Raw genomic sequence first — 25295 nt, forward strand, 5'->3', positions numbered from 1 at the left:
TTGATAAAGAAAGGGTGTCAAAACCTGAGGATTTAAAACACCCCTCTTCTGCCTCCTCTGCTTTTCCTGGACCCCATCAAAACCCTCACCTTCCACATTACACATAGGACATCTGGCTTTGGGCTCTGTAAAAGCAGGAACTGTGTTAAATACAATGTAATACCTACCCCTCACAGCTTGTGGCCAGGGCTCATCAGATAATACAGCTCTCCACTCTTTCAATGAATAGATTTGAATCAGAGGTGCACAAGCACAACTACATTTCCCAGAGATCTCTAGGTGATTCTAACTCAACTTTGAGGGCGGAGCAGTTTGTAAGGCCAGGGAGGCCACTTCCTGTACTGGTGCTGGAAGTGGGAGGACAGAAGGCAGGCAGCCTGCTTCCTGGTTGAGAGTCCTAGTGGAACTCGGTAAGTGACTTGTCTGTGCTTTGAAATTGGGGCTTATTCCTATCTTAAATGTTGAGTCCAGAGGACTAGATACCACATTTGCCTGAATTTTAGGTCCCAAGGTGGTTCAGGAAGTTTGGCTAACACATATTTTACATTCTTATGCTATAACTACTATACAGCATATAAGGTCACAGGCCTTTGATTCAAACTGTCTGGGTTATGGTCAAAGCCACACCACATCTTAGCTGTGAGGACTTAGGTCACTCTACATCTCTAAAAGTCAGGTTGTTCATCAGTAAAATGGAAGTAATAAGAGAACTTAAAAGGATTGTGTGGATTAGAGAAGTGTGTTAAAAGACAGCTAATGTGTATAATGAGTGTTTCAGGGAGCTGAATTTCCCTCTTGGATAATTGAAGCAGTGGTGTCCACCTCCTCTGTCCCCAACTGGCTGTGTCCCAAAGGGCCCAGTTAGTCCTGCAGGCAGCAAGTCCATATTTCCTGTTTCTCCTGCATTAGCTGATCAGAAATTCTCTAATAATCTCAAATGCCCAGGGAGGCTGGGTTGCACTGTCTACAATGTTTAAAGGAATTCCCACAAGTTTTATCGTACTGAAAAGAGGCTTAGTGGGGAGGGTGCCAGGAGCAATAACTGACAAGTATCAACTCCTTCACTGTTGGCAGACGGAGGATGCCACTCCCTGAGCACAGATGTACAGAATTCCATAGGAGAGAGGAACCTGCTGAGGCAGACAACCCCAGGAGGAAGGGGTCCAATGGGCTCTCCACCCTGGACATTTCTCCCATGTTCTGCCATGATTCTCACAAAAACAGCATGCCCGTTGGCACTTTTTAAATAAATTGCTCTTTCCCTTCCCCAGGGCTCTCATTTCAGTTTCTCAGTCACAAAACAGCTGACCCCACCCTCTCCCACTCCAAAGGAAGTTAGCTGTCAACTATTTAGCTGCATCTTGTTCAGAGATCTATTTTGTTTTTCCTTTATAGGCTTAAAAAGTTCAGAGCCAACTTTAAAAATAGGCAGATTTTACCTTCAGATCTGAATTTCTGCTTCTCCTGAGGAGGGCAAAAACAAAATAAAACAAAACTCTCAGAACTTCCTGCTTCCTGGGGCCGATTCCAACTGTCTTTAGCCATACCAACTGTTTCTCTTGGATGGGGCTTTTCAGTGCACACACAGTTCAAGGATGGTCTGTGGACATAGCTTGCCTGGAAACTTCTCCTTTTCCATCTGGAACATTATTGGGCTGGTCACTTGCCTCTGGGAGTGGGCTGGGTTGTAGTGTCATTGGGGTGGGCCTCAGAGCCAAAATAAGATGGGATAGAGAAGATGGGAAGGGAAAGGAAAGGAAGGGAAGGGAGGAGGAAAAGAAAACAAAAGCACATAGAAAGAAAAGTTATTCAGGAGGACTCCTTAAAATTCTTTTATTCAACTCGGCATTTCTATTCCTAGCTACCTATCCAAAAGACTTGAGAACAGATACTGAAAAATGTACTTGAACACAAATGTTCATAGTTGTGCTATTCATAATAGCTAAAAGTGGACACAATCCAAATTCTCATCAAAGAATGAAGAAGTAAACAAAAATGGTCTATTTATACTATGGAATATTACTAATTCATAAAAAGGAATGAAGTTTTGCTTAAGCAACTCTTTCTTAGAGTTCTGGAGATTTGGAAGCCCACTTCTGATTTGTACAGTTTATGTGTGTATTGACATCCTACTTCCCCTTGCTGTAGGACTCTACTTTCTCAGTCCAGAGAACTGATTTCTTGGTCTATCTTCCAAGACAAAAATGAGGTAGGAAGAAAGCAAAGTGTCTTGTGACTTCTAAAGGCACAAATCTCATTCATGAAGCTTCCAACTTCAAAACCTAGTTTTCTTCCAAGGCTCCCTCTATTTCTTAACACTATCATATTGGATGGCCTTTTGTAGCAACGTGGATGGAACTGGAGAGTGTGATGCTAAGTGAAATAAGCCATTCAGAGAAAGACAGATACCATATGGTTTCACTCTTATGTGGATCCTGAGAAACGTAACAGAAACCCATGGGGGAGGGGAAGGAAAAAAAAAAAAAGAGGTTAGAGTGGGAGAGACCCAAAGCATAAGAGACTGTTAAAAACTGAGAACAAACCGAGGGTTGATGGGGGGTGGGAGGGAGGGCAGGGTGGGTGATGGGTATTGAGGAGGGCACATTTTGGGATGAGCACTGGGTGTTGTATGGAAACCAATTTGACAGTAAATTTCATATATTAAAAAAAAATACTATCATATTGGAGAGGTGCATTCAGTCCACAACAAAACTGTTGTAGTTCTTTTCCATGTAATAAGCCATGTTGTCCTGTCTACAGCTTAGTAAAGTAATATCAAAAATATCAAACTGTCATCTTGTAATTCTAATTTATGGGAATACTCTGAGGCACAGGGTGACAAGAGGTTTTTCTGAGGTTATGTAGCTAGTAGGGGAAGAGTGAGAATTCTGTCGCTGGACAGTAATTTTCAACTTTGCACTTTGAATTTACCTGCGGAGTTTTTATTTTTATTATTTTCTTTTTTACTGAAGTAATTGATGTCAAATTTTATATGTTTCAGGTATACAACATAATGATTCAGTATTTATATACATTGTGAAGTTATCACCAATAACTTCACTATCTGTCACTGTAAAATCATTGCATACTATTAACCATATTCCCTACATTGTATATTGTATTCCCATGTCTTATTTTATAACTGAAAGTTGGTATTTTAATCCCCTTCTCTTTAGCCCATCCCTCCACACTTCTCTCTGAGAAACCAGCAGATTAGCCTTGTATCTATGAGTCTGTTTCTCTTGTTTGTTTTGTTTTATAGATTACACATACAAGTGAAAGTTGTCTTTGTCTGACTCATTTCACTTAGCATAATACCCTGTAGGTCTGTCCATGTTGTTACAAATGGCAAGATTTTATTTTTTTATGGCTTAGTGGTATTCCATTATATATACTTACCGTATCTTCTTGATCCATTCCTCTATCAATGGACACTTAGATTCCTTCTGTATTTTGACTATTGTAAGTAATCCTGCAATGAACTTAGGGGGTATATTTTTTTTTGAATTAATGTTTCATTTTCATAAGTTAAATACCTAGAAATCAAATCGCTGGATTGCATGGTAGTTCTATTATTAATTTTTTGAGGAACCATCATACTGTCTTCCATAGTGAATGTACCAATTTAAATTCCCACCAACAGCACACAAGGATTCTCTATTCTCCACATCCTCACATATATTTGCTATTTGTGTTTTTTTCTTTTTAAGTAAGCTCCTTACCCAATGTGGGGCTTCAATTCATGATCCCAAGATCAAAAGTCATATGTTCTACTGACTGAGTCAGCCAGTCACCCAAACACTTGCTATTTCTTTTTTGATACTAGCCATTCCAACAGTGTGAGGTGATAGATATATCATTGAGGTTTTGATTTCTATTTCCCTGGTGATTAGTGATGCTAAGCATCCTTTCATGTATCTGTTGGCCAACTGTATGTCTTCTTTGGAAACATGTCTTCAGGTGCTCTGCCTATTTTTTTTTATTTCAAGTTTTTAGTTAAATTCTAGTTAGTTCACATGGCAAATTGGTTTTAAGAATTCATTGGTTCACTACTTACCTATAACACCTAGTGCTCATCACAGCAAGCACCATCCTTAATATCCATCACCCATTTATCCCATCCCCCTCTCATCTCCCTCCATCAGTGCTCAGTTTGTTCTCTACAGTTAATTTGCTGCCCTCTACCTATTTTTTCCACTTCTCCTATGTTCATCTGTTTTGTTTCTTAAATTCTACATATGAGTGAAATCATGTGGTATGTGTATTTCTATAACTGGCTTATTTTACTTAGCATAATACACTCTAGCTCTTCTGTCTTGTTGCAAATGGCAAGATTTAATTCTTTTTGGTGGCTGAGAAATATTCTAGTGTGTGTGTATGTGTGTGTTTGTATATGTGCCACAACTTCTGTATCCATTTATCAGTCAATGGACATTTGGGCTTTTCCATAATATCCTGTTGTTGATAATGCTGCTATAAACTTTGGGGTGCATAAGCCCCTTTGAGTCAGTTATTTTATATCTTTTGGATAAATACTTAGTGCAATTGCTGGGTTGTAGTTCTGTTTTTTTTTAATGTTTATTTTTGAGAGACAGAGACAGAGAGTTGGGGAGGGACAGATAGAAAGGGAGACACAGAATCTGAAGCAGGCTCCAGGATCTTGGCTGTCAGCACAGAGCCAGACACAGGGCTCGAACTCATGAATAATGAGATCATGACCTGGGCCAAAGTTGGAAGCTTAACCAACTAAGCTACTCAGGCACCTCAAGGGTAGTTCTTTTTTTAACTTTTTTGAGGAAACTCCATACTGTTTTCCAGAGTGGCTGCACCAGTTTTCATTCCCACCAACAGTTAAGAGTGTTCCCCTTTCTCCAGAGGCAAGGGAAGCAAAAGCAAAAATCAACTACTGGGACTTCATCAAGATAAAAAGCTTCTGCACAGCAATGGAAACAATCAACAAAACTAAAGACAACCAATGGAATGAGAGAATATATGCAAATGACATATCAGATAAAGGGTTAGTATTCAAAATCTATAAAGAATTTATCAAACTAAACCCCCCCCCAAAATAATCGACTAAACAAATGGGAGGAAGACCCATAAATAGACACTCTTCCATACAAGACCTACAGATGGCCAACAACACATGAAAAATGCTCATCACTCATCATCAGGGAAATACACATCAAAACCACAATGAGATATTGTTTCATACCTGTCAGAATGGGTAAAATTAAGTTGGTGAGGTCCTCTGCCTATTTTTTAACTGGATTGTTTGTTTTTCATATCTTTTGAGTTAATTTTATATTTTGTATTTTAACCCCTTATCAATTATATCTTTTGTAAGTATCTTCCCCTATTCATTAGGTTGCATTTTAGTTTTGTTGGTAGGTTTCTTTCCTGTTGAAAGATGTTTAGTCTAATGTAGTCCCACTTATTTATTTTTGCTTTTGTTGTCCATGCCTAAAAAGACAGATCTAAAAAAACATGTGCAAACCAATGTCTAAGAGCTGTGTATGCTTTCTTGTATCATTTTCATAGTCTAGGGTCTCACATTTAAGTCATTTTGAGTTTATTTTTGTATGTGGTGTAAGAAAGCAGTCCAGTATCATTTTTTTGCATGTGGTTATTTTAAACAATGCTGTTGGAAACATAAGAGTGCATATGTCTTTTCAATTAGTGCTTCTGTTTTCTTTGGGTAAATACCTAGTAGTGGAATTACTGGACCACATGGTAATTCTATTTTAATCTTTGAGAAACCTCAAAACCTCACTGTTTTTCACAGTGGTTTCACCAGCTTGCATTCTGACCAATGGTGCATGAGGTTTCTTTTTCCTACTTCCTTGGCAACACTTAGTCTTTCTTGTGGTTTTGATTTTAGCCATTCTAACAGGTGTGAGGTGAAATCTCATTGTTTTTATCTACATTTCCCTGATGACTAGTGATATTGAGTGTTTTCATGCATCTGTTGATGATCCTTATGTCTTCTTTGGAAAAATGTCTATTCATATTCTGGTCCTCTGCACATTTTCTAATTGGATTGTTCATTTGTTCTTGATAATGAGTTTGTGAGTTCTTTACATATTCTGTATATTAACCTCTTATCAGTTACTTATGTCCAAGACCTGACTGAATTGCCACAGGTGTATGTGTATTAATTTGGTATCCTACAACTTTACTGATTTCATTTATTACTTCTAATAGTTTTTAGGTGGAATCTTTAGAGTTTTCTATATAAAGTATCATGTTTTCTGCAAATAGTGATAATTTTACTTGTTATTTCCACTTTGATTTTTTTTTCTTTTCTTTTCTGATGTTGTGGCTAGAACTTCCAATACTATGTTGAATAATAGTGGCAATAGTGGGCATTCATCTTATTGATCTTAGAGGAAAAACTTTCATCTTTTCACTGTTGATTATGATGTTGGCTGTTGTTTTGCATATTATAGCCTTTATTATGTTGAAGTATGTTTCTTCCACACCCACTCTGTTGAGAGGTTTTACCATAAATGATATATTGAATTTTATAAAATGCTTTTTTCTGTATCTATTAAGATGACCATATTTTTTAACCCTTCTTTTTGCTAATATGATGTATTACTGTTGTTCATTTGTGAATGTTGTTGCATCTCTAGAATAAATCCCATTTGATCATGGTGTACAATCCTTTGAATATATTGTTGAATTTGGTTTGCTAAATTTTTTAGGATTTTTGCATTTGTGTTCATCAGGAATATTGGCCTGTAATTGTGTGTGAGTGTGTGTGTGTGTGTGTGTGTGTGTGTGTGGTGTCTTTCTGTGGTTTGGGTATGAGTGTAATATTGGCCTTCTTAAATGATTTTGGAAGCATTCCTCTTAATTATTTTGAAATATTTTCACCAGAATAGGTATTAACTCTTCTTTAAATGTTTGGTAGAATTTATCTTTTAAGACACGTGGGCTTTGTTTGGAGTTGTTTGGTGTTTGGTTGGTTGATTTGTTTGTTTTTGTTTTTTATTATTGATTCAATTTCATTAATAGTAATGTCTATTCAGATCTTCTGTTTCTTCCTAATTCTGTCTTGGAAGATAGTTTCTAGACATTTATCCATTTCTTCCAGATTGTCCCATTTGTTGGCAGGTAATTGTTGTAATTTTTCACATAGTCTGTCATTATTCTTTGTATTTCTGTATTATCAGTTATAACTTCTCTCCCATTTCTGATTTACCTTATTTGGGTCTTTCTTTTTTCTTGAGATGTCTGGCTAAAGGTTTGTCAATTTTTTTTTATCTTTTCAAAGAACCAACTCTTAGTTTCACAAATCTTTTATGTTTTTTTAGTCTCTATTTATTTTTACTCTGATCTTTATTATTTCCTTCCTGGTACTAACTTTAGACTTTGTTCTTTTTCTAGTTATTTCAGGTATAAGATTTGACTATTTCAGTATTTTTGTTTGTTTATTTCTTGGGATAGGCCCATATTGCTGTAAATTTCCCTTTTGGAACTATTTTTGCTGCATCCCAGAGGTTTTGAACCATAGTGTTTCCATTTTCATTTGTTTTGAGTTATATTTTGATTTCCTCTGATTTCTTTGTTGACCTATTGGTTGTTTAGTAGCATATTGTTTAGTCTCATGGGTATGTGCTTTTTCCAGTTTTCTCCTTGTAATTGACTTCTAATCTCAAACTGTTGTGGTCTGAAAAGAAGGTTGATATGATTTCAGTCTTCTTAAATTAATTATTGTTTGTAGCCTAAAATGTAATCTATCTTTGAGAATGTTCCATTTGCACTTGAAAAAAATATGTATTCTGCTGTTTTTGATGACATGTACTATGTATATTTTTTTTATTTATTTAAATGCCAGTTAGTTAACATACAGTGCAGTCTTGGCTTCAGGAGTAGAACCCAGTGATTCATTACTTATATATAACACCCAGTGTTCACCCTAACAAGTGCCCTCCTTAATGTCCATCACCCATTTAGCTCACCCTCCCACCAATCTCTCTTCCAGCAACCCTCAGTTCTCTACATTTAAGAGCCACTTATGGTTTGCTTCCTTCTCTGTTTTTTCCTTATTTTTCCTTTCCTTCCTTTTGTTCATGTGTTTTGTTTCTTAAATTCCACATGAGTGAAATCTTATGATATTTCTTTCTCTGACTGAAGTATATCATGTAGCATAATATACTCTAGTTCCCTACGTGTTGCAGAAAATGACAAAATTTCATTCTTTTTCATCGCCAAGTAATATTCCATTATATATATACTACATCTTTAGCCATTCATCAGTTGATGGACATTTGGGCTCTTACCCATAATTTGGCTATTATTGATAGCATTGCTATAAACATTGGACTGCATGTGCCCCTTTGAATCAGCATTTTTGTATCCTTTGGATAAATACCTTGTAGTGCATTTGCTGGGTCACAGGGTAGCTCTATTTTTAATTTTTTGAGGAACTTCCATACTGCTTTCCAGAGCAGATGGTCCAGTTTACATTCCCACCAACAGTGCAAAAGAGTTCCCTTTTCTCTGCATCCTCACCAACGTCTTTTGTTTCCTGAGTTGTTAATTTTAGTCATTCTGACAGGTGTGAGGTAGTATCTCATTGTAGTTTTGATTTGTATTTCCCTGATAAGTGATGTTGAGCATTTTTCATGTGTTGTTGGCCATCTGTAGGTCTTGCATGGAAAGGTGTCTATTCATGTCTTCCTCCCATTTGTTTAGTGGATTATTTGTGTTTTTGGGTGTTTAGTTTGATAAATTCTTTATAGATATTGGGTACTAATCCTTTATCCGATATGTCATTTGCAAATATCTTCTCCCATTCAATTGGTTGTCTTTTAGTTCTGTTGATTGTTTCCTTTGTTGTGCAGGAGTTTTCATCTTGATGAGGTCTCAATAGTTCACTTTTGTGTTTTATTTCCCAGGTTCCAGAGACATGTCTAGTGAGAAGTTGCTGAGGTTGAGGTCAAAGAGATTGCTGCATGTTTTCTCCTGTAGGATTTTGATGATTTCCTGTCTCATATTTAGGTCTTTCATCCATTTTGAGTTCATTTTTGTGTATGATGTAAGAAAGTGGTCCAGTTTCACTTTTCTGCATGTCACTGTCCAATTTTCTCAGCTGCAAGGTTGGTTACATACTCACAAATCAGTCAATGTGATACACCAACCCTGAAGCCCAGGAAAAAATGCCAGTTGATCATTCTTTAATGTACTGTTGAGTTCATTTTGCTAGTATCTTGCTGATAATTTTTGCATCTAGTTTCAGATGCAAAAGACCAGGATGTTTGTCTGTAATTCTTTTCAGTGGAGTCCTTATTTGGTTTTAGAATCAAGGTAATGCTGGCTTCAGAGAATGAGTTTGGAAGCTTTCCTTCTATTTCTAGCTTTTGGAACAGTTTGAGAATAGGTATTAACTTTTTTTTAAAAGTCTGGTAGAATTCCTCTGGGAAGACATCTTGCCAAGACATTTGTTTGTTGGAGAATTTTGATTCAATTTCTTTGCTGGTTAGGAGTCCATTTAAATTTTATATTTCTTCCTGTTTCAGTTTTGGTTGTTTGTGCATTTCTAGGAATTTGTCCATTTCTTCCAAATTGCCTAGTTTGTTGGCATATGATTTTTCATAGTGTTTTCTTATAATTGTATTTCTGTGGTGTTGGTTGTGATCCCTCCTCTTTCATTTGTGATTTTGTCTGAGTCTTTATCTTTTCTTTTTGATAAGTCTAGCTAGGGGATTGTCAACTTTGTCAATTCTTTCAAAGAACCAGGTCTTGGATTCATTTATTTGTTCTGTTTTTTTTGTTGTTTCTATATTGTTTATTTCTGCTCAAATCTTTATTATTTCCCTTTTCTGTTGGCTTTAGGCTTTATTTGCTGTTCCTTTTCTAGCTCTTTTAGGTGTAAGGTTAGGCTGTATATTTGGGACTTTTTTGTTGTTACTTGAGCTAGACCAGAGTTCAACGTACTTTCCCCTTAGGACTGCATACCAAAGGGTATGGACTGTCATGTTTTCATTTTCATTTGTCTCCATGTATTTTTAAAAATTTCTTCTTTAATCTCCTGGCTAACCCATTTATTCTTTAGTAGTATGTTCTTTAACCTCCATGTATTTGAGGGCTTTCCAAATTTTTTCTTGTTCTTGGCTTCAAGTTTCATAACATTGTGATAAGAAAATATGCATGGTTTGATCTTGATCTTTTTATACCTGTTGAGGCCTGATTTCTGATCCTATATGTGATCTATTCTGAAGAATGTTCCAAGTGCACTCAGGAAGAATGTGTATTTTGCTGTTTTAGGATTAAATGTTCTGAATATATCTGTTAAGTCCATCTCATCCAGGGTGCCATTCAAAGCCTTTGTTTCATTGTTCATTTTCTGCTTAAATTATTTGTCCCTTGCTGTAATCGGCATATTACAGTCTCCTCCTGGGGCACCTGGGTGGCTCATTCAGTTGAGCATCTGATTTTGATCTCACAGTTCATGAGTGCAAGTTCCGCATACAGGTCTCTGCTGTCAGCACAGAGCACACTTTGGATCCTCTGTCCCCTGCTCTTTTTGCCCCTTCCCCACTCATGTGTGTGTGAGCACTCTCTCTCTTAAGCATAAATATTTTTGTTTTAAAAAGTCTTCTACCATTATGGTATTGTTATCAAGGAGTTTATGTTTGTTATTAATTGATTTATTGTTTGGGTTTTTCCAAGTTGGGGGCATAAATATTTACAATTGTTAGATCTTCTTGATGGCTAGACCTCTAAACTGTGATATAATGCCTTTCTTCCTCTCTTGTTATTATCAGTATTAAGTTTTCTGGTCTAATAGGTCATTTAAGGTGGCATTTCTTATTGATTTTCTCTCTGGATGATCTATTTATTGATGTTAGTGGAATGTTAAAATCTATTATCCTATTACTGTCAGTTTCTCACTTTCTGTATGTTAGTATTGCTTTATGTATTTAGGTGCTGCTATGTCAGGTGCGCCTAACAGTGTTATATATGTAAGTGTTATATCCACTTGTTGTGTTGATCCCTTTATTCTTATGTAATACCTTTTTCTGGTCTCATTACAATCTTTGCTTTAATGTCTATTTTATCTCATATACGGATTGCTACCCCAGCTTTCTTTCTGTTTCCATTCACAAAATATCTTTTTATGTCCCATTATTTTCAGTCTTTTTGTGTGTGTGTTTTTTTATTTTTTTTATTTTTTTAATTTTTTTTTCAATATATGAAATTTATTGTCAAATTGGTTTCCATACAACACCCAGTGCTTATCCCAAAAGGTGCCTTCCTCAATACCCATCACCCACCCTCCCCTCCCTCCCACCCCCCATCAACCCTCAGTTTGTTCTCAGTTTTTAAGAGTCTCTTATGCTTTGGGTCTCTCCCACTCTAACCTCTTTTTTTTTTTTCCTTCCCCTCCTCCATGGGTTTCTGTTAAGTTTCTCAGGATCCACATAAGAGTGAAAACATATGGTATCTGTCTTTCTCTGTATGGCTTATTTCACTTAGCATCACACTCTCCAGTTCCATCCATGTTGCTACAAAGGGCCATATTTCGTTCTTTCTCATTGCCATGTAGAACTCCATTGTGTATATAAACCACAATTTCTTTATCCATTCATCAGTTGATGGACATTTAGGCTCTTTCCATAATTTGGCTATTGTGTGTGTTTTTTTTAAATCAAGTGAGCCTCTTGTATGCAGCATATGTCTGTGTCTTATTTTTATTCATTCAGCCAATCTGTGTATTTTAATTGGAGCATTCTGTTCTTTTACATTTACAGTAGTTATTGATAAGTATGTGCTTATAGCCTTTTTTTTTGTTGTTTTCTGTTTGTTTTTCTATGTCTTTGTTCTTTTCTTTTCCTCTTGATATCTTTTCTAATAAGTTTGTGGCTTTCCCTAGTGTTGTTTGCTTTTATTTCTCTTGTGTATAGACGTTTGATTTGTGGTTACCATGAGGTTTATATGTAACATCCTATGTACATAGCAGACTATTTTAAGTTGAGGGTCACTTAAGTTCAACTGCATCCTAAAAGTACAGTTTTACTACCCCCCACATTTTATGTTTTTGATGTTATTTTACATGGTATTATTTTATTGTTATTATTATTATTTAATTTTGTTATTATTTGATTTTACTTATTGTGACTCTGGGTGATTTTGTTACTTTTGTTTTTTAGATTACATACTAGCTATATAAATGGCTGATCCACTATCTTTACTATATGTTTATCAGGGAAATTTTTTCTTTCATAATTTTCTTAATTAGATACGGCTTTTTCTTTTTTGCTTAAGGAAGTTTTCTTAACATTGCTTGCAAAGCTTGTTGGGTATTGATGAACTCCTTTAACTTTTACTTGTCTGAGTACATTCTTATTTCTCCTTCAATTCTAAGTCATAACTCTACCAGACATTTGAATATATTGGGCCATTCTCTCTGGCCTACAAAGTTTCTACTGAAAAATCTGCTAGTCTTATTGAGGTTCCCTTGTACATAACTAGCTTTTTTTTCTCTTCCTGCTTTTAAGATTTTCTCTTTAAATTCAACTGTTGACAATGTTAGTTACAATGTGTCTTGGTGTGGGTCCCTTTGGTTCATCTCACTTTAGACAGTAGTTACAAACGATTCCATCTGAATCAATAATTTATTTGTGCTACTCATTGTCTTGAGTGGTAGGGAACCACCCCATGAGGTCTCTCCCTGGATAAATTTATTTAATTTTTTTTTAAGGCTCTTGCTTGTAACTTCCTTTTAGGAGACAATAAGGGTTTCCTTAACAAAAAAAAAATTAAAACCACTGATGCACATGTAAAATAAGAGATTCTAGAGACTGGAAACTAGACAGCAAATTCTACATACCAACCTTCTCTCCAGGTGTACATTCAAAATGGTAAATTGTAATTGAAGTAACATGTCACTTAAGGATAAGTCACTTAAGGATAAATCACAGCAGTCCATTCAACCACTTAATATTGATCATTCAAAAAAAAACATCCATTTTATCTACAGAAAAAAACAAGTGTCTTTTATCTGATATTCAAGGCCCTTTAGTGTTGGCCTCATTCTGTATATCTTACCTTCCTTCATACAGCTCTCCAAAATAACCATCAATGCGACTAAGTCAGTTTCCCATAATCAGACACTGAGACAAGGACCCATGTGCATTTGACATATTAAGGAAGTTTTTCTGAGAGAAACCAAGTTTCAGCTTCAATGAGAACTATAAGTTTGTCCAGACACAAGGCAAGCACATGGGTTTTCAAAACCTCCCACAAGTCACTGACCGAGGGCAGCCCTAGCAGCCTGTCATTTTCAGCTTTCCAGAGAGAGAGAGGCAAAGCAGATCTAGAAGCCCTCAAGGAATTCTCCAAAGAAGGTCTAGGGTGCAGGTCCTTATGCATAAGAATGCAAAAGTTATACCACCTCATACCTGTCAGAATAGCTAAAATTTAAAATTCAGGAAACAACAGATGTTGGCAAGTATGTGGAGAAAGGGAAACCTTTTTGCACTGTTGGTGGTAATGTAAACTGGTGCAGCCACCATGGAAAATAGTATGGAGGTTCTTCAAAAAATTAAAAATAGAATTACCCTATGACCCAGCAATTGCACTACTAGGTATCTATCCAAAGGAGACAAAAATGATGATTTGAAGGGGCACAGGTACTCCGTTTATAGCAGTGCTATCAACAATAGCCCAAATGTTCATCGACTGATGAATGGATTAAAAACATGTGGTGTATATATACAATGGAATACTACTTGGTGATCACAAAGAATGAAAATCTTGCCATTTGCAACAACATGGATTGAACTAGAGTGTATTACGCTAAGCAAAATAAGTCAGTCAGATAAAGAAAAATATATGACTTCACTCATGTGGAATTTAAGAAACATAACAGAAAACATAGGGGAAGAGAAGGAAAAATAAGATAAAAACAGAAAGGGAGGCAAACCGTAACAGACTCTTAAATACAAACAGGGTTATTGGATGGGAGATGGGTGTGGGGGATGGACTAAATGGGTGACGGGCATTAAGGAGGGCACTTGGTGGGATGAGCAGCTGGGTGTTATACATGAGTGATGAATCCTTGGGTTCTGCTCCTGAAACCAATACTACTAACTTGAATTTAAATAAATTTAAAAAAAAAACACAAAAGCTAGGCCAAGCACAGCAAAATGGTAAAAGAGATCTGAGGTGATTTGAGTGGCTTACAGGCAGTAGTCTCCCCACACTGTCCTTAGTTCTGAATCCTCACAAATCCCATGTGCCTGTCTAGGTACATACACTAAGCATGCTCTGTTCTTCATCCCTTTGTACCTGTGTTGGAGGCCAATAGGTTTAAAGGGTTTCATTGAGTCACATTTTTTAATGTTTTTAAATTACTTCAGCTATAATTCTCATAAATTTTCTACTCTTTATTCTATAGTAAAGGGAGTCAATTCTGTGCAGCACTCCTTTATTTTGGCCTCTCTCTTCCTTACTTTTTTTCTCATTTTGATTTACATCTTCACTAACCACTGTAGAGGTAATATTTTGTCAAGGTAGCTTATCATTGTTTTATTTCTCAAGTTTTTTTTTTCATGTTTGAGATTGTCTTTATGTTGCCTTAATGATTAAATTAAAAACTAACATAATCATCTGAGGGTCACATTTCCATTCAGTACTTTGTAAGCATAATTCAATTACTTCACATTTGGATACTTCTGTGAAGTATTCTGATGCCAGTCTTATTTTTCTGCCTTATAAATTGTTTGCTTTCTCTGCCTGATGCTTGAATAGTTAAATTTTGAATATTCAACAATTTAATCAGAATATATTCCAGTGCTGAATACGTTAAATCAGACTTTTCCCAAATCTTGTTTTTCTTGTGTTGTAAATCTATTTTTTTTGCTTCATTTCAGGAATATGTCATCTCTTTCTATATTTGTTAAAAGTTTACTTTTGAGACAGAGAGAGAGAGAGCACAAGCAGCGGAGGGGCAAAGAGAGAGGGAGAGAGACAGAATCTCAAACAGGCTCTGTGCTTACAGCACTGGGAGATCATGACCTGAGCCAAAATTAAGGGTCGGTAACTTAACAGACTGAGCCACCCAGGCGCCCCACTCTTTCTATTATGATTTCTGAGTTTTCTTCAGAAACTCCAATTATCTTTACATTGAATCATCCTTGACTACTTTTTCTACTAGCTTTTCCCTGTTTAATGGCTTTATCTTTTTATTAACTCGTAGTAATCTGAGTATCAAGGTTTTCTTCTACTTAAGAAATTTGAAATCATCCTGTATCTATATTGTTCCTTTCTGTTTATAATTGATTATGCATTAGCTTTGTTTTTTTTTCTTCATTAGTTTCCTAAGGCCTGAAATCTTTTGTTCCATAATACTGTATTATTTTAGCACCTCATTTTTTGGCTTTATTTTATAAGTCCATTTTAAATGTTGTATTATTCCAAGTACCTGTGAAAAAATTATTTCCATTGTTCAGTTTATATTTTTCTTGAGTTGGTGGTCTTTCTTTGTTTTTTACATAGTATGTCTTTTTCTTCTTATCCCAATCTCAGTATATTTGCATTCTACTTTTTTATTATATTCATGTATGTGAGGCTCTGGCTCCCCCTTGGTTTCTTTTTTTTTTTTAAGTTTATTTATTTATTTAGAGATGGAGTGTGTGTGTGGGAAAGGCAGAGAGAAAGAGAGAGAGAGAGGGAGAGAGAATCTCAAGCAGGCTCTACACTGTCAGTGTGTAGCCCAATGCAGGTCTCAAACACATGAACCATGAGATCATGACTTGAGCTGAAATCAAGAGTCAGACATTTAACCAACTGATCCATCCAGGCTCCCCTCCCTCTTTGTTTCTTTAATATGACTGGGGAGATGTCTGGTTGGGGTGGGACTTGACTCTTCAATCTTTTCAGTGGAAATCAATTATGACAGAAGATAGGTGGGTGGCCAATCTTCTGTATATAAGCAGTTCTTTTCTGGTGACACCATACATTAAAAATATTACCTTATTTTTCTGTGCCAATATCCCCAAATATACTTTACACCTAAAGGAAGACCAGGTACTACCATTACATACTGGTATTTCTGTGTTTGGTAAATCTTGTGGTAATCAGGGGCATGAAACATGTTTTACTCTTCCTTGCTGATCCCATGACAATTAATCATCTTGTTGCTTCTGAGCCTCCTCTGGCTTCCACAAAGTCCATGACTAGAATTCCATCAGTGCTGCTGTCATTTCCTGTGGCTATACTTTCTACAGTGTCTCCTACATAATTCAGATATTCACTTTTTAGTCCTTTCTTTTCTGTTTTGCATTTTTAGGGATTTTTAAAAAACAATTCACTGTCCACCTAACTACTTTTTTGTTTGCAAGGGAAATCACAATATATATTTTACTATCTTATCTATTATTTCTAGAGTTAAGGCCAGAAATAAGAAATTTCTAAGTATTCTGAATGGAAACTAAAAATCATTCTCCTTCTAATTTGCCTAAGATATTAAGTACCTTTATGAAACTTCTCAGCACTCTATAAGTATGTTCATTTTGTCTTCTTTGAGTTTTACATTTATCTTTAAGCTGGAAGCAAAGGGTATATCACTTCACAGAGATGCTACAAATCAACTTATAAAGCTAATAGCATTTCCAATGCAATATTTCCTTTCCAACTACTTTTTACTTTCCCAGTAGAAATATTCACTATTTCCCAGTGAAATGCTTTCCCAGCATTTTGCTTTGAATCACTTTAGTTACACACAATTTCTTATGTTTAGTCACAAAATACTCAAGTATTTTTTTAGTTACAACATGTTTGCATTGAGACTCCTAATAGAAACTGAATTTTTTTAATGGACATACAGTTACTAAATTCTAATTTAAAATTATATCTTAAGGGCGCCTGAGTGGCTCAGTCATTAAGCATCAGACTTCGGCTCTGGTCATGATCTCACAGTTGATGAGTTCGAGTTCAAGCCCTGCTTGAGGTGAACACAAGCCCCATTTCAGGTAGAATGCAACCCATGCTTCAGGTAAAACATAAGCCCCACTTTGTATGAACCCTGCTTCTTTCTCTCACTCTCTTTCTCTCTGCCCCTTTTGGGACTTTCTCTCTCTGCCTCTTTCATCCTCTCTCTCTCAAAAAAAAAATTATATCTTAAAAAGAGTATAGAGAGAAAGAGGGGAAAAAGGAAAACAAAACACTTGAAAACAAACTATGACAATTCAAAAATTATATAAAATAATTTCCTAGTAGAAGTAATAATGGTCGGACCAAGAATCAAATGGCCAATCTATAAACTACTTGATTCCCTTTCAATTAACCTTCACCTCTGTTCCTTATATATACATTTAGATTATTGGTTAGGTGCCAGAGAGGGTATGAGGTGGTCTGGCTAAATACCAGTTGTTCCTCTGTGCCTACATGGTAGAGTATTACAGCTTGTTGGGAAAAGATGTTTTTGAGATGACAAGAAATGTAATGGATCTAATAGATTTAAATAAAACAATATTTCAGATACCAAGAACAGAGAAAGGGAGTGCTGGATGAGTCAAAAACAAGAGAAATAAAAGAATCTGAAAGAAATGATATGAGGAGAGAAAAGAGAAATACTAAACTTATGACTATTAAACTTAAAGCCTTTGTACCATGACATCTCAGGTTGTGCCACATTGCAAAAAGGGTTTGCCTTGATATCTGTATAAAACTATTGCAATTTGAGTCTCAGTAGTTTAAAACTATTGACTAATTTCTAAGATAAAGCATATCTAAACCATATATCTTTTGTTCCACATCACCTGTCCTTAACACTGCTTCTGGATATAGAAATAAGGAAAGGTTTGGGATGGTCTGGCTAAATTACAGTTGTTCTCTGTTTCTGAGTGATAGTTTTAGAGCTTTTGTACATGTTGATAAAAGATACCAATACAAATTAAGATGAGAAGAGATGAAATTATTTGGAGAAAATAAAGTTGCAGACACCAAGAATGCAGAAATTTGAAACAATAGCAAAATGGAAAGAAGAGTTGATGAAGAAAGAGAAAAAATACAAAAGAAATGACAATAAGGACAATAGAAACATATAGCTTATCACCACTAGCTTAGGGACAGGGCCTTTTGTTTCATGTCACTTCAGGCCATGTTATATTAACAATGGTAATGCACCACTGTTATAAGTAGTGTCTTACATGGGATTAGGGCTCTTCACTAGCAGGGGACAGAAAACTTTTCTACATGAGATTTAACAAAATAAGGGCTTTTTTTTTTAGCTCACCTTAGCGGAAAGTCAAGAGATAATTTAAGATTTTATTCATGTCTTTCTTGTCTTTTCTCCTGCTTTTCTTTTCTCAACTCCATAAATTCTTTGTTGATATTATTTTTCAGCAAGTTCTCCTTGTAGCTTTGAGAAATCCTACCAGTGTTTAGCCCTGCAGGAGAATATATCTGCTTAGGTTTCAGAAAAATTCCTTCAGTAGAGTCTCACCGACCCAACTTGGATAACATGCCATCCATGAGCAAAGCACTGGTCCTAGAGCCTTTGTACTTTAAATTGGTCTTTCTTAGGTTAAATGTTCAGCTGAATGTGTACAACTTATTCTTCATAAAATAGCCAGAAATATCAAAATGATTATGGTATACTTTGCTGAACTGAAATCTTCCCCTACTGTCCTTCTCAGAGTGATTTTGCACTTCAGACTAAAAGCCAAAAGGCTGATATGGTTTATAGACCTATGTCACTTGTCTGATCTCATTTCAATCCACATTTCCTCTCTGCTTCAATCACTGTAGCTTTCTACATGTTCTCTGAACATTCTAGGCAAGTGTACTTTTTTTGCTGTTTCTTCTGCCTAAGTGGTCCACACAATGTGGACATGGTTCATTCTCTCACATCCTTAAGATCACAATGAAACTTTCTTTGATGACTTTATTTGAAATTAAAGTTCTCTCAGTGAACAATGTATATTCTTTCTTTGCTTTAGTTTTCCACAAAGCACTTATCATAATCTAAGAAATTGAATATTTTATTGGTTTATTTAATTTACTATTTATGTCAGCCCAATCCCTACTAAAATGTAAGATTTCTGTGGGCAAGCAAGCAGCAGATCAGTAGCAAATACATAGTAGGTATTCAGAAACTATATTGAATGAGTTAATAAATCAGTGCACAAATGAATGTAAATCTTTGAGTGGGAAACTTTGACTATGGTTTTATCTAAAGGGGAAAGTGAGTGGGTCAGGCACCATGAACAAAATGGACTTCTTTAATAATTCTTCTGTTTATATGAGGAATTACTTGTAAATCCTGTTTTGATACTGATTCAAACCTTGCTTTGTTCATCATGAAGAAAACCACATGTAAGCTGTTTATAATTTTGCTCCTCACTTATTCTGAATTTCCAATTTTTCATGTTCAAAGTGTGAATGAAATGATAGTTTTCCTACAGGGTTACTAAGTCTACTAGGTGAATTTGTATGCATCAAAGTATTTTATACAATAAAAGCACTAAACAAAAGACTTATGATTATGGATCTTTATAACCACTGATTGCATTTACATATTAAAAATATAATTAAGCTAATAAAAGAAATTCAAATGTAAAAGAAATATATTTGTTTCTATTTTGTTGTCTTTCTTTTAGGGGATCATGGACATTGAAGCATATTTTGAAAGAATTGGTTATAAGAATTTTAGGAACAAATTGGACTTGGAAACATTAACTGACATTCTTCAGCACCAGATCCGAGCCATTCCCTTTGAGAACCTTAACATCCATTGTGGGGAAACCATGGAATTGGGCTTGAAGGCCATTTTTGAGCAAGTTGTGTGGAGAAACCGTGGTGGATGGTGTCTCCAGGTCAATCATCTTCTGTACTGGGTTCTGACCACAATTGGTTATGAGACCACAATGTTGGGGGGTTACGTGTACAGTACTGCAGCCAACAAATATAGTAATGCTATGATTCATCTCCTGCTGAAGGTGACTACTGAGGGTAAGAATTACATAGTGGATGCTGGATTTGGACGTTCTTACCAGATGTGGCAGCCTCTGGAGTTAATTTCTGGAAAGGATCAGCTTCAAGTGCCTTGCATCTTCCGCTTGACAGAAGAGAGAGGAATCTGGTACCTGGACCAAATCAGAAGACAGCAGTACATTGTAAATGAAGAATTTCTTAATTCTGATCTCCTGGAAAAAAATAAATACCGAAAAATATACTCCTTTACTCTTGAACCTCGAACAATTGAAGATTTTGAGTCTGTGAATACATACCTTCAGACATCTCCAACATCTGTGTTTACAAGCAAGTCATTCTGTTCCTTGCAGACATCTGAAGGGGTTCACTGTTTAGTGGGCTGCACCCTTACCTATAGAAAATTCAATTATAAGGACAATATGGATTTGGTAGAGTTTAAGGTCCTGAATGAAGAAGAAGTAGAACAAAAGCTGAAAAATACATTTAATATTTCCTTAGAGAGAAAGCTTGTGCCCAAACATGGTGATCAATTTTTTACCATTTAGAGTAAGGAGTAAAAATAGTCTTCAGTATTATTTCATGTACTGAAACTTTTTGTTATAAAAAATATTAAACATATATTAGAGAAAATAAACTAATAAGTGTTTATGTATTTATCACCGAATTAATCAACTATCAATTACCATATTTCCTCAATTGTTTGCACATTATATTAAAGAAAATTTCACTCTTAAAAATATCAGGATTTATAGTTAGATAACATTTTAAAGAAATATAATCAGAAACTTTTCAAAATTAATAAGAAAAGTATTTTAAGGATGGCCTATGTTTTTCGTGGGTGAATATAGTGACTTGTGCTAGGAAATCTTCCATATTGGTTTGTGAAAATGAATGAAAGAAACTTCATTTAAAATAGAGTTGGGAGAGTGGCCAAAATGAAGAAATCAGGAGACTATAGATGCTGGAGAGGATGTGGAGAAACAGGAACCCTCTTGCACTGTTGGTGGGAATGCAAATTGGTGCAGCCGCTCTGGAAAGCAGTGTGGAGGTTCCTCAGAAAATTAAAAATAGACCTACCCTATGACCCAGCAATAGCACTGCTAAGAATTTATCCATGGGATACAGGAGTACTGATGCATAGGGGCACTTGTACCCCAATGTTTATAGCAGCACTCTCAACAATAGCCAAATTATGGAAAGAGCCTAAATGTCCATCAACTGATGAATGGATAAAGAAATTGTGGTTTATATACACAATGGAATACTACGTGGCAATGAGAAAAAATGAAATATGGCCTTTTGTAGCAACATGGATGGAACTGGAGAGTGTGATGCTAAGTGAAATAAGCCATACAGAGAAAGACAGATACCATATGGTTTCACTCTTATGTGGATCCTGAGAAACGTAACAGAAACCCATGGGGGAGGGGAAGGAAAACAAAAAAAAAGAGGTTAGAGTGGGAGAGAGCCAAAGCATAAGAGACTGTTAAAAACTGAGAACAAACTGAAGGTTGATGGGGGGTGGGAGGGAGGGCAGGGTGGGTGATGGGTATTGAGGAGGGCACCTTTTGGGATGAGCACTGGGTGTTGTATGGAAACCAATTTGACAGTAAATTTCATATATTAAAAAATAAAAATAAAATAAAATTAAAAAAAATTAAATTAAATTAAACAGTTAAAATTTTCAAAAAAAAAAAAAAAAGAATAAAAGACTGATAGGATAAGAAAAAAAATAAAAAAAATAAAATAAAAAAATAAAATAGAGTTGGGAGGCCAGAATGGGAGCTCATACGCCCTACCACTTTTCATCAATTGCAGACCCCAACAAGATGTGTATCTTGGATTTGCAATAAGAAGCTTACTTTACTCCAACAGTAAGAATTTTTCCTTTTCCTTCAACAAGATCAGCCAATGATACCACAATTCAGCCAATGAGAAGTTGTCACTACCTTAGGCTCTTGCTTTCCTCCGATGCTTTCCTTTCATTCAGGCACCCCCAATTGCATTTTTAAACACTAACAACAGAATATCTGAAAAAGAAATTCACAATAGCATGAAAACAATAAAACACTTAGGAATAAATTTAGCCACAAGAGTGAAAGATCTATACACTCAAAAACTATAAGACAGTGATGAAATAATTAAAGACACACATGAAAAAATAAAGAAGACACAAATTAAAAAAAAGATAAACCACGTTATGGATCACAAGTATTAACATTGTTAAAATATTCATACTGCTCAAGGTTATCCATAGAGGCAATGCAATCACTATCAAAATTTTAGTGACATTTTATACAAAAATGGAACAATCCTAAAAAGTGTATGGAACCACAAAAGACCTTGAGTAGCCGAATCAATCTTGGGAAAGAACAGAGGTAAAAAAATACTCTCTCTCTCTCTTTCAAAAATAAATGAATATTAAGTGTTAAAATATTCACACTGTTCAAGGTTATCCATAGAGGCAATGCAATCACTATCAAAATTTCAGTGACATTTTACACAAAAATGGAGCAATCCTAAAAAGTGTATGGAACCATAAAAGACCTTGAGTAGCCAAATCAATCTTGGGAAAGAAGAACAATGGTAAAAAAAAAAATACCCTCTCTCTCTCTTTCAAAAATAAATGAATATTAAAAAAATTTTTTTAAAGGATGAAATCTCAGTTATATTCTGAGGATTGTACAACATGGTGACCTTTAAGAATGTGTATTGTATTTTAAGTTGCTATGAGTAGAGATAATATTCTCACCATAACAGCAACATAACAATACCAACAACAAAATGGTGATTATGTGAGGCAAAGGATGTGTTATCTAATCTTATTGTTAAAACATTTCACAATATATATGTTTATGAAACCATTACATTGTATGACTTAAACTTACACAATATTATGTCAATTATGCCTCAACAAAACTGGGGAAAAAAAGATGCAAGATGGCTAACACATCTCTACTCATCATGGTTACATTCTAGGAAGGGAGAGAGCAGGCATAGAAGAAAGGTCTTCAGGGGAGGCTGGGTGGCTCTGTTAAGCGACTGACTTCAGCTCAGGTCATGATCTCACAGGTTGTGAGTTTGAGCCCCACGTGGGGCTCTGTGCTGACAGCTTAGAGCCTAGAGCCTGTCTCAGATTCTGTGTATCCCTCTCTCTCTACCCCTCACCCCACTCTCGCTCTCTCTCTCTCAAAAACAAATAAGCTTTAAAAAAGAAAAGAAAAAAATGTCTTCTTATATAAATGGGACTAAAGAAACTTCCAAGAAGCCCCGGCCTTTTATGAGCTGACAGAGAAGAAATAAGGACCTGGTATTAGGTGGTAAGTAGGGTATAACAAAGAGGAATGTGACAGAGATGAAAGAGGTAAAGACTTTTTTGATGTGTGAGATAAGGACAAAAAAATCATGCAAGAACTCTGGGGTTTGTAATGTATCACCACCTTGCAATGGGGCCCTGTGAGGTGGGGGAGGTGAGAGGAGAATGTGAATGAAGAACATCTTGCCAGGAAAGGGGCCACATTTAGTTTTGGGCAGGGAGGAAAAAGGCAGTGGAATAAAAACAAAGGTAATTCAAACAGGATAATTAGTTCCAAAGTCATAGAGTTGGCTTGTAAACCATAAGTAGGTTGTCCTAACACAATGTTTCACTGAGAACAGAGGAAATGAAAAGATGAAATCCACTAAAAAGGAACCAGCATATAGGGTGCTTGGGTGGCTTAGTCAGTTGGGCACCCAACTTCGGCTCAGGTCATAATCTCACAGTTCATGAGTTTGAGCCCTGCATTGGGCTCTGTGCTGACAGCTCAGAGCCTAGAGTCTGCCTCAGATTCTGTGTCTCCCTCTCTATCTGCCCCTTACCCACTCATGCTATGCCTATCTCTCAAAAATGAATAAATATTTTAAAAAATAAAATAAAATAAATAGATCCAGTGTAAGTGGCTGTCATTGCGGCATGTGGTCTTAGAAAGTGATTTCAGATACATTTCCAGCCCCTCTTCCCATGCCTTTAAGCATGGCGTGAACAACCAGTGCAGCCTCCAGTCCCTGTTCTCATTCACATGCTACTACCAACAGACTGAGGGAGAAATGGGCATATGCATTTGGTAACTAGTGGATGAGAGTTAGTTTAATGGAGGAAAATGGAAAGAATCGTGGTTTTGAAAGGGACCAGTCATAAAGCAATTTTTTGCCTGACTCCAGTCCCTTAACAATAAAATGGATTTGCCTTTGCAGATTGCCCTACTCTAGGGATAGCTTAACAATAAATTTTCTTAATTCCTCAGCATATTTTTACCTTTGTTGTATTAATACAAATATGGAAAACATGAAGAAGAGAGGAAGGAATTGTATACACAATTAGGTTCAACTCCATTTTGCAAATTCAAAAAAGGAACTTTTATTCAGGAATCTACAAGTCACAGACAAGCTAGTGATGGATTTAGACTTTGAAACTCTTCCTGCTGTTTCCTCCATTATATTCCAGAGCCAGGAAGGAATTGCATCTCTAAGCAAGTAAAGGGTTAAATGGATTCTGAGCTGAATCAATAAAGATACATTGCAATTGAACTATATGTTAGACTACATATACTTAGACATATATAAAACATTCTATCCAACAACAGAATGTACATTGCCATTTGCAAACAGATTATCCTCCAAGATAAGTCATGTAATAGGACACAAGGCATATCTTAATAAATTTAAGATTGAAATCATACCAACTATCTTTCTGACTACAATGGCCTGATGTACAAATCAAAAAGAGAAAAGCTGGAAAACCAACAAATATGTGGAAACTAAACAATACACTTCTGAAGAATCAATGGGTCAAAGAAGAAATTGAAAAGGAAATAAAAGTTATGTAAAAACAAAAGTGGGAATAAAAGTAGTTCTGAGAGGAAAGTTTATAGCAACACATCCATATATTAAGAAATCAGAAAGATCTCAAATAAACAATTTAACTTTATACCTCAAGGAACTAGAAAAGAAGAACAAATTAAGGCCAATATTCTCAAGATGAAGAAAATAATCAGAGCAGAAATAATTGAAATAGAGGCCAGAAAAAGTCAACAAAACCAAGAGTTGTTTTTTTTTTTTTAATTGACAAACATTTAGCTTGGTTAATTAGGGGGAAACAAGACAAGACTCTAGTCAATAAAATTAGAAATGAAAAGGAGACATTAAAACTGATAACACTGAAATTCATGGAATCATAAGAGACTACTATGAACAGTTAAAGCCAAGAAATTAGATAACTTAGGAAAAAACGGATTCCTTCTTAGAAACATTTCCAAGACTGAGAAAAAATACAAAATCTGAACAGACCAATAATGAGTGAAAAGATT

General features: G+C 35.7%; 1 protein-coding gene across 1 annotated transcript; it reads left to right on the forward strand.

The window, feature by feature from the left end:
* The first annotated feature begins 324 nt into the window (after window positions 1-324).
* Window positions 325-20584, forward strand: LOC109262233 (arylamine N-acetyltransferase 1). Its single transcript, XM_019440591.2, has 2 exons — window positions 325-410; window positions 19617-20584. Exon 2 carries the CDS (start codon window positions 19623-19625, stop codon window positions 20493-20495), a length of 873 nt encoding a protein of 290 aa, XP_019296136.2. The 5' UTR covers window positions 325-410; window positions 19617-19622; the 3' UTR covers window positions 20496-20584.
* The last annotated feature ends 4711 nt before the right edge of the window (window positions 20585-25295 follow it).

This window comes from Panthera pardus, unplaced genomic scaffold (assembly GCF_024362965.1).
Source record: "Panthera pardus isolate Hobbes unplaced genomic scaffold, ASM2436296v1 HiC_scaffold_13, whole genome shotgun sequence".
NCBI lineage: Eukaryota > Metazoa > Chordata > Mammalia > Carnivora > Felidae > Panthera > Panthera pardus.